The sequence below is a fragment of the Catharus ustulatus genome, chromosome 7 (assembly GCF_009819885.2).
Source record: "Catharus ustulatus isolate bCatUst1 chromosome 7, bCatUst1.pri.v2, whole genome shotgun sequence".
Taxonomy (NCBI): Eukaryota; Metazoa; Chordata; class Aves; order Passeriformes; family Turdidae; genus Catharus; species Catharus ustulatus.
Genome location: NC_046227.1, coordinates 23,138,639 through 23,155,239, shown reverse-complemented (window position 1 = coordinate 23,155,239; position 16,601 = coordinate 23,138,639). Strand labels below are relative to the sequence as shown.

General features: G+C 55.0%; 1 protein-coding gene and 1 long non-coding RNA gene across 3 annotated transcripts in view; one reads left to right on the top strand and one right to left on the bottom strand.

The window, feature by feature from the left end:
• LOC116998573 overlaps nucleotides 1-14,706 on the top strand; it is a 30,757-nt gene extending 16,051 nt beyond the window's left edge. Inside the window, exons 2-3 of the long non-coding RNA XR_004418433.1 lie at nucleotides 10,989-11,106; nucleotides 14,622-14,706. This is a non-coding gene — a long non-coding RNA (uncharacterized LOC116998573). The remainder of the gene's footprint in view (nucleotides 1-10,988; nucleotides 11,107-14,621) is intronic.
• CFAP65 (cilia and flagella associated protein 65) overlaps nucleotides 12,598-16,601 on the bottom strand; it is a 30,450-nt gene continuing 26,446 nt past the window's right edge. Inside the window, exons 29-33 of one of the 2 annotated variants that reach the window (XM_033064377.1) lie at nucleotides 15,833-16,050; nucleotides 15,304-15,453; nucleotides 14,506-14,784; nucleotides 13,728-13,865; nucleotides 12,598-13,158 (exon numbers count right to left, since the gene is read on the bottom strand). In XM_033064377.1, coding sequence (XP_032920268.1) covers nucleotides 13,122-13,158; nucleotides 13,728-13,865; nucleotides 14,506-14,784; nucleotides 15,304-15,453; nucleotides 15,833-16,050 — 822 coding nt within the window. In that variant the 3' untranslated portion in view covers nucleotides 12,598-13,121. The remainder of the gene's footprint in view (nucleotides 13,159-13,727; nucleotides 13,866-14,505; nucleotides 14,785-15,303; nucleotides 15,454-15,832; nucleotides 16,051-16,601) is intronic. The other variant, XM_033064378.1, reaches the window with a different exon arrangement.

Genomic DNA, 16,601 nt, shown 5'->3' with positions numbered 1-16,601 from the left:
TGTGCCTCACCTCCTGCTTGATACATTCAGGGCAGCCACATGGGAGCCACAGCCACATCAGGGCACAGTGGATCAGTGGGGTCACTCACAAGGAGCCCTCCCCTACAGCATCCCAGAATGCTGATGTAGCTTGTCCTCCGTGGGCCATCTCCAGGTAGTCTCTGTCACCAGCAAGCATTCCCCTGGCTAGGTCACCTGCAAGCCCCCAGCCACACCTGCCCAGCTGGGATCAGGGGCAGAGGGAGGCTGGTGCGGGGGTAGGCAGTGACTCTGCTCAAGGGCAGATGCTAATACTGGCTGTGGGAGCTGGTTAGCACTCGCCCAGGGCCTCCTGCATAGGCTAATTTAATAAGGGCCCCTCGTAGCTCCCGGCTCAGCTTGTTCCCTGCACTAGCAAAACAGATCATGTTTCTCAGTGCCACTGGGCACAGTGCAGCAGCCAGCTGTGGTGGGAGCACAAGGTCATCCAAGTGCTCCATGCCAAGCCCAGACCATGCCAACCATGGGGCTGTACCCTGTCCCTTGTGCAGGCACTGGTCCCAGGACAGTGCACAGCTGGAGGAGCCGAGCAGGCTGAAAGGCAGCCACAAGAGAGGTGAGGCACGTGCTGCCCAGGAATCCTGGTGTTGATGCCATGGATGTTATGAATATCTGGGCTAGCTGACCAAGGCAGCACAGCTGTGTGCTGTCCACCTGGCTGACACCATGGGCTGAGCCCTGGTCACACCCTGCAAGGACCTGTAGCTGCTCTCTCCCTCTCCCCAGCCCTGCTGGGGGCTGGACGGCCGCTCCAGGGGGCTGGAGGTCTGGGGGCTGGGCCGAACAGGAGCAGATGGAGCTGGTGCCAGCCCCTGTTTGTCTTTCTCCCAGTTGCCTGGTGCTCTGTTTGTTCTGGGGATGGCTTCCTGCTGTCAGGGCCATAACAGGTGGCTTTTATTTGCAGGGTCTGGCTGATTAGATCAGGGGTGGTATGTCATTGCCCCCACACAGCCCCACTGCTCCCTTTTTCCTCCCCTTTCTCCCCCAGCCTCATTTCTGTGGGAAATCATCCTCCTTAGCAAGGATACAAACACCCTCCTTCTCTCCCCAGTCACCTGTGCTTCAGGTGAGTGCTCTGAACATGGCCACACCGGTATTGGTTAATCTCAGCCAAAATCCCTACTTCCACCTTCTGGATCCCTGGATCCCAGAGCCAACAGGTTTGCTGGGATTCCCAGTGCCACTTGTTCCCTCCATAAGCTTTGCCACATGAGCCATATGTGCACAGGCACACACCTGCCACAGAAGCCTCCTCACACAGGCTCTGCCTTGCACAGGGAGCCCTGGCACATGCCAGCTGCCCCACACACACGTGTCCCCTGTGCACCCAGCCATCCCATCCCTGCAGCCAGAAACTCCTGGGATCACAAAGAGCCTGGCAGATGTTGCTGGGATTAGCTCCCACACAGGCGCACACACACACCGTGGGCTGCCAGCTGTTCCATGCTGAGAGAGGTCCCAGGCACTCAGATTCCCTTAAGGCTGGGCTTGCCACATACCAGATGCAGCTCCTGCTGCTCCCAAGGCAGGATGAGGGCAGAGGGTCAGTGGGAGAGGAGCCCACTGGGGACCAAGATATTTGCTGGTCTCAAGGTACTGTCACCAATAGCTAGGGAAGGGCAGGGATGCAATGGAGGTCACAGCAAGTGGGACACAATGCAAGGGGACACATTCTCACTCACAGCAGGGTGTTACAAACATATGGCTGAGATGGTCCTCAACGCAGCAGCCCCCATCCCTGCCTCAGATTTCCACCTCAGCCAGCCACCAGTACCCCCACTGGAACCTGCTCTCCCCACAGGCACCGTGGCCACCCCAGGCACGCTGCTCACCCCTCCCTGTGGGACTGTGGCTGCCCACTCTGTCCTGGTACCCACAGCTCTAGAGGTGCACCTGCAGCAGGGGCACAGGCTCACCCTGTGCCACCCATTCACAGTGTGACTCTGGCTGCCTCCAGCGTGGGGGTGTGCTCCGTCCCCAACTCTGCCAGCCTTGCTCAGTCCCCATGAAATGTCAGGGGAGCTGTGGCCTCATCTGCCTGCTCCCCACTGTTCCCATGGGGACTAATCCCACCTGAAGGTCAGGGAGGCTCCGCCAGCTGCTTACCTCCTGCCTGTGGATTACAGCCTGGGTGTGAGCAGGTGGCAAAGGCTGCCTCCCCAGGTTGGCCCAGCCCTGGTTGGGAACTGACAGCAGCACAAAACCAAGCCAGACTGCTCCAAAAGGGAACCCAGGGTGGCATGAACCTTTCAGCCTAAGGTGTCCCCTCTGACACACCCTACCCAGTTAGGGATGCCGTGCAGTGGGGCAAAGGAGCCAGCACCTGGTCCTCTGGTCCATATCCTGACCTGAAAGAGAGCCCGCTGATGCCAGCCACTGTGACCTCCTGCTTGTTACTAGAGGTGACCTCAGCCTGGCACCTCCAGGGCACCCCACAGCTTCAGTGTCTTGGAGAAGCTTGCTGGTCCTCACAGACTCCCCAGTGCACACCAGTCCCAGGGGTGCAGTGATGGAGACAGGAGCATGTCCCAACCCACACCCAGCCTGGCCTGAATGCAGCTGCTGATGCTTCTCCTTCAGTACATTGTATCGTATTTGGAGGGATATTTGGAGGGATACCACGGGGTGAGCAAGCTTCCCAGATATCACCTTTACCTATAGTAACTAGGGTGTTGTCATGGAGGTGCAGAGTGCAAGATTAAGACTGATGGCCCCACCATCTCAGCTGGCACCTGGCCAAGGTCCCACTCGACCCCAGTGCTCTTCCATTGCCCTGTTGGCCACATGTGTAGTGGTGGGCACCCCAAGCCCGGGTGATGCTCATGCAGGAGGCAGATGAAAAGGTTGGCAGTGGTGGGTCCCCTCCCCCAGCAGCTCTGGGATCAGCACAGGCGGGGGCTGAGCCAGGCACTGCTGCAAGAACAGAACATCCTGCCTCAGGGCTCCCGAAGCGGACAATAGCCGGGCCAGAAGCAGCAGCCCTGGCAACCTGCTCAGTGTCCATCCCTTGGGCAGGCTGCCCACGCACTTCCCAGGGCCACCGCTGGGAAGAGAGGAGCCCCATCACTCACCCCTTCCCTGGAGGCCCTGTGGGAAAATGGGGCTGATATGCTCCAAGATGCAGGACTAGTACAAACTCTGAGTTTTCCCCCCAGCATCTTGGATCCTTCATCAGGGCTCTCCCTTCCCTTTCTCTCGTGGGGGTTCAAAGATATTTTTGGGGGGCAATTGTAAAACACGTCCTCTCACCCCAGTGGTCCGTGGGTGCAGGGGAGAGGATGCCAGGCTGTACCTATGCTGTCCCTGATACTCCCCACAGCCAGGAATGGGTTGGAGTGTGCAGGGCTGCCTGTAGTTTCACCAGAGCAGAATGCAGATCCATGCCCGGGACCCACCTCTCCCCTCTACCCTGTCTGACAGAGGGTGATAAGCTTGTCCCAGAGCCCAGACAGACTGAAGACTGCCTCTTCTTGTTGTCTTTGGCTAGGGGTGATGTGTGGAATGGGCTCATTGCCTGGTGACAGTATCTGAATTTACAGCCTGGCAAGGGGAGTGCAGGACCCCAGCACAGAGAGGGGACAGTCCCTGTGCTCCCTGTCCCAGGTCTGGCCATGCCAGGAGCAGATTGGAGCAGCACGCTGGGCTCCAACATTAGCTCATCCCCAGCGACACAAGCAGCATGTCTCCTTGTGCAAACTGTCTGGGTACCCACAGTGGTGCTGGGACAGACTGACTTTCAGAGGCTGGAAGATCCTGCTCTGCCTCAGCACCTCCTTCAGGCACAGCAGAGATGTGCCAAACAGGCTGAGTGGGGTCAGTTGAGGTCTAGGGATGCTCACACCACCCTGGTTCTCAGCCCCTGAGGTGCCCACACAGCCCTGTGGGCTAGTTTCTCCAAGGCACTGGCATGCTGAGGACAACCAGCTGTGTCTCTCACATCCTGAAGTAAAGCAGTGCCTGCCCCAGGATGGCACACCCCATCCGGGCTGGGCAGGACATGAGCAGTGCAACAGTGCACAGCTCTGCTCACACCCCACCTTCACCCAATGCACGCACACCAGGAAACAGAGCAACAAGCACAGCAGGGACATGGCCAGCACCACCTGTCCAGCTCAGCAGAGCACACATACGTGCACACAGAAGACAGGGATGCACCAGCTCTGCTCTGCCCTGCCTGCCAGGAAGGGCACACACATTGAAACACCTATGCAAATACACAGGCATGCATACACATACACACCTGTGTGAAACTACACCCATGTGCAAATCAAACCTGGGCACTTGCACCTCCCCAGTGCTCCTTCTGCACCCTGCCCTCTCCATGCAAATCCTCCCGGTGCAGACCTGTGCCACAGAAATCCCCAGCCCAGGTCCTAAGGTCCCCAGAGCCGTACCACTGGCCATGCAGGGGTTTGGGGAACAGCACCACCCAGAGCAGACAGCAATACCCCACTGTGCCTCACCCCATGCCAGCCTGGAGCAGCCCTCGGACCAGCACTGGCTCTGACATGCAGTGGGCGTTTAATGTCTCTGGCTCTGCCTGTCATGAGGAGAAGCTCACCCTTGGGTGCTAATCCTGCCAGAGAGTCATTCCCCAGGTAACACAGCCCTCAGGACAGTGTTGCTTCCTGGGGCCATCCCACCTTTGAATGGTTTAATGGCTTCCCAGTGCCACTGGGCTGGAAGAGCCGGGGCAGTGAGGGCAGGCTGGGAGAATGGCAGGGGGGTCAATTAAGCTAGGGCATAAGACAGCCCAGAGGTGCTGGAGAAACCAAGTGGAAGCGGAGGCGGCATGGCCGCATTTCCACAGCCTTGCTCTGCCAGATACCATCTCCACCAGGCTCTGCCCCCACAGGGACACACGTGCAGCGAGTGGAGCACATGGACAGCAGGGTCTGGCTTTGCTCAGTAATTAATCATGTTCTGTTTGATCCCAGCATGAGCAGGGCAGCTGCAGAAGGTTGTGCGTATCGGGGGATGTGTTGTGCTTTCTCAGCTTTTCAACTTTGCCAGGATTGGTAGCAGGAGACACAGAGCCTGGAGACACAGCCCCAAGGGGCCCATGACCACAATGATGACAAATCACCACACCGTATGGGGGCTGTTCCCAGGCTAGGATGCACACTTAGCTCTGGAGGGATGCAGGGAGCATGACAACCCTGGAGATGCTCTTTGATTTTGGCCCCTACTTACATCACCTGTTGAAAACTTCCCAAAGCATCTGCCCAAACAGGAAGCCTAGGAGGTGCCTCATCTCTGCCCCTTGCAGAGGCACCCCAAGGAGGGAACAGGACTCTCCTGCTCCAGGACTGGGGCTACTGAGCTTTGTCCTGTGCATAGCTGCATGGGGGTGAGGGAAAGCAGCAGGAATCATCCTGCACCTTAGCACACTCCTGAGCTTCTTCACCTCCAGCCTCTCCTCCATCCATGCTGGGTGAATGGGCTGAGCCTTTTTGGTGTTTGCAGAGAGGCTGCAGATGGGATCAGGATCCACCTGTAAACTCAGAGCATCCCTGAGCATGGCGGGAGCAGAATTGGATCCTGTGCTACAAAAATGCCTGTGCCAGAGGGCAAGGCAGAAACAGCTCAGGGCTGACAGAGAAATCACAGGCCAGGCATAGACAGTAGGGAGGTGAGGGATCTTTCTGTTCCCTAACCATATCCTGAGGTGGGAGGAAAGCATGTTCACTGCTATCCCATCTCCTAGCTCTCCGTGACTCCCTGCAGCCTCCATGGTGCAAGGAGCAGCCCCAGGCTCTGAATGTCTGTTCTGGCTGGGGGAGAGGGACGGGACAGGACATGGAATGGGACAGGAGTCCAGGTCAAGCACTTCTGAAGAGCAGGGCAGGCAGTGAGCAGGGCTGTCCTGGGAGAGACCCGCCAGCTTGCCAGCACCACCCTCCATACACTTCCACAGCAAGCAAAGGCAGAGGGATTGCCACCAGCAGGAGCTGGCACCTGGCCTGCAGGCTGAGGGTGCATGACAGGAAACATCTACTCTGGACAGTCAGACAGATGCTGGAAGGGCTGGGAAGTGCAGGTCCTGGGAGTGAATCAAGGCAGAGGTGTGCGAGGAATGATGTGACACCCCTCATCCTCTGCCTTGCTCCTTGTTTCCTGCTCCTGCCCTCCCTCCCCGCTGCTTCACTGTCAGCAGTTAAAGCTCCCTTGGTGCCAGCAGACCATTGAGACCTACCTGGCTGCTTGGCAGAATCTGCCAAACTCCACCCCGGGCCAGCACTGTGCCAGGGCTCTCTGTGCCTGCCACGGCTCTGCAGTGCTGCTGGGCCAGGCTGCCCTTCCCCAGCAGGCTGCTACAAGCAGCAATCACAGGCAGGATGCGTGTGCCTAGTGTGTTACATGTGCCTGCCATGCCGTGGGGACATGGACATGGGTCGTGTGCATCACAACCTGCAAAGCTGAGTGCCAGAATGCCGTGTGTACCACTGCCACCTGGGTCCCGTGTCCCACAGTGCCATGTGGAAGTCCCATGGTGCTCGTGCATGTGTGGATTGATTCATCTGTGTGCACTGGCTGTTCGGTGCTGCATGTGTTTGGGTGAGATTGCGTGTTGTGCGTGTCCCTTGTGCGCTTTGCTCCGCACACAGACTGGATGTTCATCCCGGCCCGCAGGAGTTGCAAGCAGGCGTGTGCTCCCTCGGCGGGCTGCAGGGGCACAGCTGCGCTGAGCGGAGCGAGCTGGTGCCGGGTGTGAGCGCCAGCCATGCGCTTGCAGAAGGGCTGGACCTGCCTAACGCGAGCCGAACGAACAAAACGTTCAGGTCAGGTATTGCACGTGGGGCTCGACGCCAGGCAAGTGCAGAGATGCTCCGACTTTGGATAGTGTGAGCTGGAGGGGTGCTCTGCCTTAGGCTGTCAGCAGCCCTTTCTGCACCCTTTCTCCCAAGCTGGGTCCTTCCAGGCTGGGAGACGGACGATGTCCTTGCTGCACACGCTGCTCCAAACCAGCTCCTCCGGGGGTAAAGTCCGGAAAGTGGATGCTTGACACCTGCTGCTTGGGAAAGCCAAACAGAGCAGGGGCGGGTTAAACTGGCATGGCATGGGGGGAGAACAGGGAAGAAAGGGAGGAAGAAAGAAAGAAAGTAAATGGAAGATGAGAGGGGAACAGAAAGGATTGGAAAATACACATTACAGAGAAGAGTTAAGGAAAGGGGACAGGGTGGACAGTGTCCCCTGAGCCCATCCCCTTCCTTCCCAGGAGTTCAGGTGTGTGACCAGACTCCCAGTACTTGTCCCAGGAAAGTCCCCAGGATGTTCTCCATGCCCAGTACCCTGTTCCCAGCCAGGCAGGCAGGACCCCGGCCAAGGTGTGCTGGGCTAGAGCAGCTCACCTGGCTCCGGTGACACGCTGGCAGCTGTCAGGTGAGTGGCTTCGCCTTCCCCCGCTGGCTCACAAGCAGAAAATGAGGGTGACGCTGGCTGGATGGGGCTTTTATAGTCCTGATAAAAATAGCGCTGGCTGGCCGGTGATCGGGGGGCCGGAGAGATGTGACTGAGCAGAGACAGGCGAGAGGGCTGGGCTGGCGGCGGCGAGCCTTCTCCCCAGCACACCTGTCACAGCTCTGTGTTTGCTCAGAGCAAATATTGACCCAGGGAAGGCAGGCTGGGCAAGGGAGGCGATTAGCCCACCTAGATTAGAGGCAGAGCAGGTCTCTATGCAAACTCTCCAGGGCTGCCTTTGTTAATGGGAGCCTGATGGGCTGATAGGAGCCAGGAGCCTGGGTGCTGGGGTGGTGGGGAGGAGGAGGTGGGGGGGAGAGGAGGAGACATTCATTAACCTGCACTGGAACAACACCAGCTGTCACTTTTCCACCCACCTGCCTGGCTCACTTTGCAGCCGAGATGAGAGGAGAGCGAGGGGCCAGGGGAAGCAGGTGTGAGGATACCCTACCTGGGCAGCTCTAGGATGGCAGTGGCTTTCTTGCAGGGTTTTGGGCTGCTGAAAGGTCAGGCAGTTCTGAAGTCTCAGGGCGGAAAAGCAAATCTAGTGCCTACCCCAAGCAGTCTGAGTGCCAGAGATAGAAAAGTCTTCCTTGTTCGCACCCCAATCCCCCCCCACTCATGCTGAAAATCCCTGTGTCACACCAGGACAACGCTCACACTTCATTTAGAGCAGTCCACAGACTCCTAAGCTAGGCAGCAAAGAAGAGTTCAACAAAACTTTGGGCATGCTTTCTTTGGGAGTGTTCCCCTCATGGTCACACAGGCCAGAAGCCAGCTGTCCTAATGCAGCAGCAAGAACAGGATGTGTTTCACTCCATGTGCACATGCTTCCCCGTGGGTCACTGCATCTCAGAGTCACAGCACTCCTGTGTCCCAGCTGTGTCACTGCCCAGCAGGGTACCCAGTGCAGACACCCCTGTGCTGGCTCTGGGAGCAGTGTGCAGAGCTCACGGAAGCCAGGAGAAGTTTAGACACGCTCCTACAGTGCCTAGCCGTGCTGTTCAGCCCTGCCAGCCCTCTGCTGATCTCAGCCAGAGTCAGCAGGAGCTGGGCTCTCTCTCCCACAGACATGGCACTCACAGCTCCGTGGATAACAGAGCATGAAGTGCAGCAGGGGTGGCAGGAGAAGCTCCTTTGTGCAAGTGCAGTGGCCTGTTTGTTTGTGTAGATGGGTGTGTTTGTGGGTGGGGAAGGGGGTAACGCTGCTTTAACCCCCGTGGTGTACACCAGCAGGAATCCTGGTCCTGATGAAACCATCACCATTGCTCCCTCCAGAGCTGGACTGTACTTGCAGGTTGCATTAAATGGATTGCCAAAAGTAAGAGGATAGTGGTAGATCCTTAGCAGCCATTGCCACCCAATTCTTCTTCCTTGGAGACTTTACCTTCTCACGCTCAGGATTTTGAAAGGCAAGCTCCATCCCTCCTGCCTGCTGCTGCCTCCACAGGCTGGGGTTCCCCAGGTCTGGCACTAGGAAGAGCTGGAGTGATGCCAACCTGCTGCCCTTGCTCATCCTGGTCCTTTTTCAGTAGTTTTGACAGCAAAGGAAATGTAATACCCCCAATACTCTGGATTGTGGTGCAGTGAAGAAGTGTGATGTTCCCCCTCCTTTTGATGCTGTACAGGCTGTGATGCTTGTACTTAAATATTTCTCCTTTCCTAGTATGGGAAATGTTCTGGACAGGGCTGCACCCCTCCCTCCCTGCCACACACCAGCATAGTGGAGCTCCAGCTCCGGCCTAGGCTGATTGGCTGTCCCCTCTCTTTTTGGAGAAGGGAAAAAAAACCCAAATACCATAGGTGCTGCTGCAGTGCCAGCAGACATCTCCAAGCCTATATGCTGTGTCAGAAATGCTCTTTCACCCCAGCCTCTCTCTGCAAGGGCAGGGCCCCACCATTCGCCACATAGCAGCAAATACTGTCCCTTGCAAGGCTGCTTTACAGAAAACACAGAAAAGCGGGTCCCTTGATTTTGCAGTGTCCTGCACTGTACTGCTACCCTGGGGACTGTTCTGGCATCTCTTGGGTGGCATCTACCAGCTTGTTCCCTTCCTTGTCAGGCAGGTGAGCAGCACCAGGACCAAGCTCTCAGTAGGGCTGGCCTTGGAAAGGCAGCCTCAGCCTCCTCTTGCAGCAGCCAAGGGCTTTATGCTGCCTTCTAGTCCCATAAGGAGTGACTAGCTCACATCAGAGCACCTCTTGTGTCCATCAGGAGCCAGCATGGCCCCCACTCCTAACCACGAAAGTGGCACAGCTGAGCCAGAAAAGCCCAGTATCTCAGACACGGGAGGCCAGAGGTGAAGGATCTGTCCAGCTCCAAGGATTTTGAAAGGATGACCCTCACGATTTTTCTCTTCAGATGCTGCAAGCTGGTCAGGGCAGGACTTTTCCAGGTTCCTACAGAGGAAGAAGGGGCTGATTCCAACCAGGGAACGGTTGATTCCTTGTCCCCTAACACTGCTGCCTTCCCCACACTGACAGAGCCCCGCCAAATGGGGCTTTGCAGGAGATTCAGGCTTCCCAGCTGCAATGGGAACAGCAAAGCCTAGAAGACACCCTGTCGGGAAAGCCCAAGAGCAGCTTTGTTCCCTTCCCTTTATCTCCCACACAATGGCACGATTCAGCAGGTGTTAAATGTTTTAATGGGATTCAGGATAGCTTCTGTTGCCCACCTGCCCCAAGGCCATTTCACCAGTTCCTGGGAGCCAGGAGTAACAGCCAGGAAGAAAGCGCCTGTTGTGTGTTGCATTAACTGCCTGATGACTGAGTGCTCCCGATAATTCGCACAAGGAAAGGGGGAGTCCCATTAGCTCAGCCACTGGCGTGCTGGCCGTGTACCTGCCGCGAGCCGGCCTGGCTACCAACCACGTTCCCGTAGGAACATCACCCGTTTCACCACCCAAACACCAGTGAGAAGAAGCAGGATCTGTACATACAATATTGCTGTTGGAGAAACGTGCATTAGAAACGTAGCTCTGTTGGGCAGGGGCCAAATCCAGCCCTGGGAGGCAGTACAGCAAGCTCAGACTTTCTCCTGCCTGAGACCCAAATGCCATTAGCAGAAACAGGGCTTCTCCCCTCTTCTGGGAGCTGAGCTGGGCTGTGAGTCTGGGTCTACTAGAGTCCCACAAGTTCCTCTTGCTAAAGGAAAGTGCCTCCCTGCCAGATCTGCACATCTCTGCCCTCACCTCACCATTGTCCCAAAGATCCAAGTGAGAGAGAAGCCCCCAGGTGAGAACATCAACACTGTACATTCTGCGCTATGCAGAGCTCATCCCCAGCTATCTGGGAGTGCTGCTGTCTCTCTTTGCAAACAGGACAATGATATGGCTCTGTCACACATTAAAGTGTGTCTAGTTCCCAGCGTGAGAAGAGGAATTGGGAATTTCCCCAACCTGGGAAAGAGGCCGCCCCTGGTGTATTTATACTTTAGGATGAGGATAAAAGAAGAAAAGTGTGTGACAGCTGCTTCTCTCTTTGCTTAGTGCACTCAGAGCGGTTCTGGTTGACAGGCACCAGAGAAGACCTACAACAGAGGTGACACACCACCATCTCACAGCTCCTAAAAAGAGCGGAGAGAAGAAAAATTTCCCTTTCACAGGTGTAAGTAGCTCTCAAACCTGTTTCCCTGACTCACCTGTTCAAAGTATCATCTTCGAGATCTCTACTGGAGTGATGCTTATCAAACAATGAATTTTCCTCTAACAGTGCCCAACAGGCAAGTACAGTGTGAGTTCTGTTTTTTCCAGGTCAAGACTGGGAGCACAGGAGAGTGGGGAGAATAGAAGTTTAATGGCAAAAAAAAAAAAAAAATCCCTGCACATTTGATGACACCCAGGTTCTCTCCATTTGTTTTTGGTGTTACTCCAGACTAACGCACAGCATTTCCCATGTTAACTCCTCCAGGCAGTCGATGCAATGGTGCAGCTGCAGTGTTGCAGCCTGAAGAGCATTAGATCACATAGTGGGTCAGAGGATGGACAAACTGACTGACCCTGACTTCATTGCTCCATGCTGCCTCTGGGTAGCTGGATCCAAACTGCTTTAGGGCCATAGTAAAGTTTCTGCCCCTGCCTTTGCTATCCATTTGGGAACTTTGTTGCAGGACTACGGAGCACCTGCAGTGAGCAAATCCTAGCGAGGAGCATGGGCCAAGAAGAATCAGTCCAAGGGGACTGAACACCCAGTCCCTGCTGCCTTGAGCTATAGAGGAAGGAAGTGGTTCTGCACTACCTGCTCAGCACTAGCCAAAGCCCAGAGGAATACAGAAGGACTGCTGTGATGTAGGAGACCTGGCACACAGGGTATTGGGAAGGGAGGAGAGGGTTTGCACTTCTTATAAAAAGGATCCAGGACACATGTGAAGGCCCAAGGCACTCAGGTTGAGTTCAGGAGCTGGCAGTGCCTCTGCTGTATCTCTAACAACAGGAACAGCTTGGCCCTGGGGCTTAGTAACAGTTACGCACACAGGCTCCTGCACACAGAGGAGCGCTGGGGTGAAGCTGGGTGAGCAGTACCCCAGGCACAGCAGGCAGCTGCCCTCTGCTGAGCAGGGCAAAAGCCCTCCACAGCGCCTTTTGCACAGTCTTCTCTTAGGGTGTGAGGGAAGAAGATGCAGCTCTGGTCTTGGCTGGGTCCTGGCACTGGAAAACAAGGCATGAGGGTTTGGAGGGGGACACCAAAGCTGCATCCTCACCAGAGCTGTGTGGCTGGATGAGTCCCATGTTGCAGAGTCCATAGCAGCAGTATGCTTCTAGTATACTAGAAGTGGTATGGCAGAACAGGGCAGATGCTGCAAACACAGCCCCAGTGCCTGGCACACCCCTCCTGCAGCTCTCACCTGGGAGCAGCAGCTGGAACCCAGCATCAGCCTGTTCTGTGCTGGCCACTGGGATTTCTCACAACTCACACTGCCACCTCCCGGCTGTGACAAACCTGCTCCTTCGTTATGACACCTCCTGCAGCCTGACAGAACCCCCAGGCCAAGCCAAGAAGATTCCCTTCCCTAGTTGACAGCCTTGCAGTTTGAAAAGGGAAAACCTTGTCCAGGACTCACAAACCCAGACATGTGAATTACATATGTTACACACGGTGTCAGTGTCGAAGGTGAAGTTGCTTTTATTGGGTTGCCATGTGTGCTGATGGTGCTGCAGCTGCTCCCTTGGGCTGATCACTGTAAGGGGAACCTGCAGCCACCACTGGAGCAACGAGGAGAGGAGGATTTAGTACCTGCATCCTATTGATCATCACCTCATTGCCCAGATGTCAGTCCTTCCTCAGCTACATTTCAAAGCAGATTCCACTCCTTTCAGCTGGTACAGACTGAGAGTAGTGGGAATTGTCATAGTGGTTTTCCACGTGCTCCCTGTAGCATAGAGTTCTTCTCCAATGATGTGGCCAGCCACAGAAAGGAGAGATCTCATGAACTCTGCTGTGGAGTCGTCAGAGGATTCAAATTGGTGCTGAGAACATAATCAGAACATACCTCCTCAGAGAAAGCCAGCATGCTGAGCTAAGGTCATGGTGTGGGAGGGTCCGAGTTGCTCTGGACATCACAGAGATGAAGAATGGAGAGAGCTGATGTGCTTGAAGAGCTTAAGCAGCACAGTACCCAGCAGCTACAGTCTGGAGGGTGGGGGTACCAGGTTGGTGATTCTGAAGAAGAGATGGCAGCTCTGGTGATGACATCTACATGCAACAATCCTCTTCCATTAACCCTCAATCCCATGTCTCTGCACTTCTGCCCAAGCTTGGGAAAACCCTTATGCTGTTCACTCAGGTCAAAATCTACTTTCCCCACCACTGGCCATTCCCTCAACCTAACTAGATCCCACACCACCTTGGACTATGAAAGCTTTGCTCCCTTTCTGCTGTCAGAGGCTGTGCTGCCTGCTCCTTGACCCCTTTTCCCAAAGGACCATCCTTGTGCTAGGCTCTCCAGTGCCTCAGGCCAGGCATTCATCCATAGGGCACTGCCCCAGAACTGCATGAGGTTCTCAGGTCCACAGATAGGCTGTACTGTTACCATCTCTACTCTCTGGCTTAGGACAAGCCAAGAGGGGGCAGACTCTTTGGGAGTGTATTCTTCGTTTTGCACAGGCAGCCTTGCCATTGATAGGCAGGGATTCAGCTAACCCACATGGTCTAGAAAATGGGCTGTGCTTCAGCCTGACATGTTAAGGACAGGTCCTGGTCCCCACCAGAGCACAGATACACTCTGCTACCTTCGGGAGGGGTTGGGGGGTAAAGCAATGACCCTAGGCCGGGCTGTCAGCACCACCTCCCCGCGGCTGGCTTCGATCAGGATATTCTGCAGCGTGTTTTCCAGCACCAGCTCCACAAGGTTCCCAACAGCTGGCTGCCTAGAAGGACAGAAGTACAGCAGAGGACAGCTATCAGAAAGTAGATAAGGCAGGCTGCTTGCTGCCAGGAATCATCAGGCACAGCAGTGTTTCCTACACACTGAGACCAATGAACCAAAGACTTGGGCAATGGGTTTGCTGACCCTTGTCCCAGAACTGCCACCGGCTGGTGACAGGCCCTGGCCTTAGAGCTGGGTGATACAGTTTTACTGGTTTCCCCCTCCAAGCTGTGCTGTAGCTGATATAAGTGAATAATGCTTGGAGCAGTGTACAAGGGAGCAGCCACAGTAAATGCAAGGTGGTGAAATACTGCAGTGAAAATAAAAGGTAAGGCAAGCACATACTGCACCCTAATGTCTCATATTGCCTGGACTGCCTGAGAGTAAAGCAGACATCATTCTCTACCAGCATCCAGGCATTGCCCATGGCTCAACCCCAGACACAGTAAACCTTCTGTCCCCACAAACCACATTTGGGAGAAGGTGGCTAAGTGGGCTAGCATCAACTTCATCCCAGCCAACACAGGGTACACCAGCAGAAATGCTGCAGGGCTGAAGGAGAAATGGATTTCTGGCCAGCGTGCTGCCATGGCTCTCTTGACTGTGCAGCTCTTGGATTTTACATGTGAGCCCTTTCTCACCTACTTATTATCTCCTTTTCCCTCCACTGCTTATCGTGAAAAGTCTCGCAAGACTCCAGCAAATCACTGGGAGTGGTTTCCCGACTCATTTTTTTCCTCTCTCCATCCTTCTCGAGGTCAAGATCTGTCGAAGCAGAGACCCTGGAGGGGATCGTGGAGCCCTGTTTACTGTCCTGGAGTTCTGCAGATTTTTCAGACTTGAACTGGGAGAAATATGGAATAGGCTCATCTTGGATTTTTCTCACTGAATTCTGGAAGCGGCCGTCCTCCAAGAGGCTTCTAGAAAGAGGAAAATAAAGGATAAATTCCAGCAAATGGGCTATCTGTATGACCCAGAGGATTATTACAAGACACCTCAAATCAGAGGAAACCACTGACTGATGTCAGTGTTTGGTCTGTATCTTCTTACTTTCTGGGCCTAAGGGAAGCAGCAAGAGGGCTTGAGCCAGTGAAACTGCCTTTGTTTCCTCAGTGCTGGTTCTTTACATTTGCACAGCTCACCAACTGAGTAAATGTACCCCAATGCAGCCTGTTTTCAAGATCACAGCAGGTAGAGTTCCCTGGTTCCTGGGAACTCTGGAAAGATGGGCTCAGCCCCTGGCTGGGGAGGAAGCCCCTGCCTTGGCTGTCACTCCAGGATATGAGCTCATAGTCCCCAAGACAGTCTTTGGCAGGCAGATCCCCCATTCTGGCAAAAAGTGCACAGACTCCTCTAGAATTAGCAGAGGGCTGGTCATGCTGCACGCATTCTCTGGAGGACAGGGGCTCCAAGCCAGGTGAGGGTGAAGGGACACGTACCTGATGACACCTGTGAGCATGTCAGTCACCACCTCCAGCTCCTGTTTAGAAGCAGCAGCCAGGGACAGCCATGTGGGCTCCATGCCCGTCCTGTTTCTGTCCCTGCTTCCATCCACAAATTCGCTCTCTGAGGTATTGGGGCTGAAAGAGCTGGGAAAGGAGGAGTTGTTCCATCAGTGGCAGCACTACAGAAACAAACTCTCAAAGACCAGCACCCTCCTGGCACTGCAGCAGCATGTCAGGTAAGCAGTGCAGGCAAGCAGTGCAGGCAAGCAGGGGAGGGGGTGGGAGCTGTCATATTTGTGACAGGAGCAGGGACACTGCCATAAAAGAGGAACACTGAGCACTGACAGTTGAGGCGGGGAGAGAAACAGGTAACGTCAGCTAATGCTGGGGAAAGCAAGACACCTCCTACCTAATTCTGAGGCACTGGAGAGGAACAGAGCACAGTGCCAAGTTCAGTGCATATCAGAGCATGGGCAGCCCTGGTTCAGATGAAGCTGCCAATCCAAAAAATTCTATCTCTTACCGGGACAAGAAGTATCTGGGGAAATCCAAGGCAAAGTTGCTCAGAAAATCCTCAATAGCGTATGACCTGGCTGACACATCAACATGTAAGAGCAAAGGCGTGGGATGCTTTGGTTTGACCGGCACTTGGCTGGCATCTTTGTCCAACAGCAGCCCCTTCTTAGTGCGTCCAGGTGGCTGACTGGGTGTAGAGTGCCTTTTAATAGGGGGTAATGCCTGCTGGAGAGAAAGAAGTGGGAGGCATATGGTTGGTCCTTTGTAGGCTGGTATAGGTTTGAGCACAGGCATGAGGGCTGAAAGCACAGCAAGCAGAGCCACCAGATCCTGGGTGTCAAAATAATCTTAGCACCACAGTACTGATGACAGGCATGAACAGCCATAGTGGAAATCAGGTCTGTTCCCTTCTCACTGCCCAGTGTGCCAGCCCCAAGTGTCAACAGGGCTTCAGGGTCTCCCTAAGGTATTTGGGACTTTTCTCCAATCCATCACCGTGGAAGCTCTTGCAGGCATGCCAGGAGTGCTGTAGGAGAAGTGATGTACATGGATGGAATGCATGGGGAAACCGTCCTCCTTTAAACCTGAAGGGAAACCAGGAACTGACTCCAGCCAAAATACATGGGCCAACTTGGGATTGCACTACCAGCAGTCAAGCTGGTGAGAGTTTCTTAGAGCAATAGCCAGGATGCCTGGGCCAGGACACCACTGAGGTCTGGAGAAGTCCTCAGGCATTGCAGGACTTCAATGATCTTTGAGACATGACTGTCCTGCCT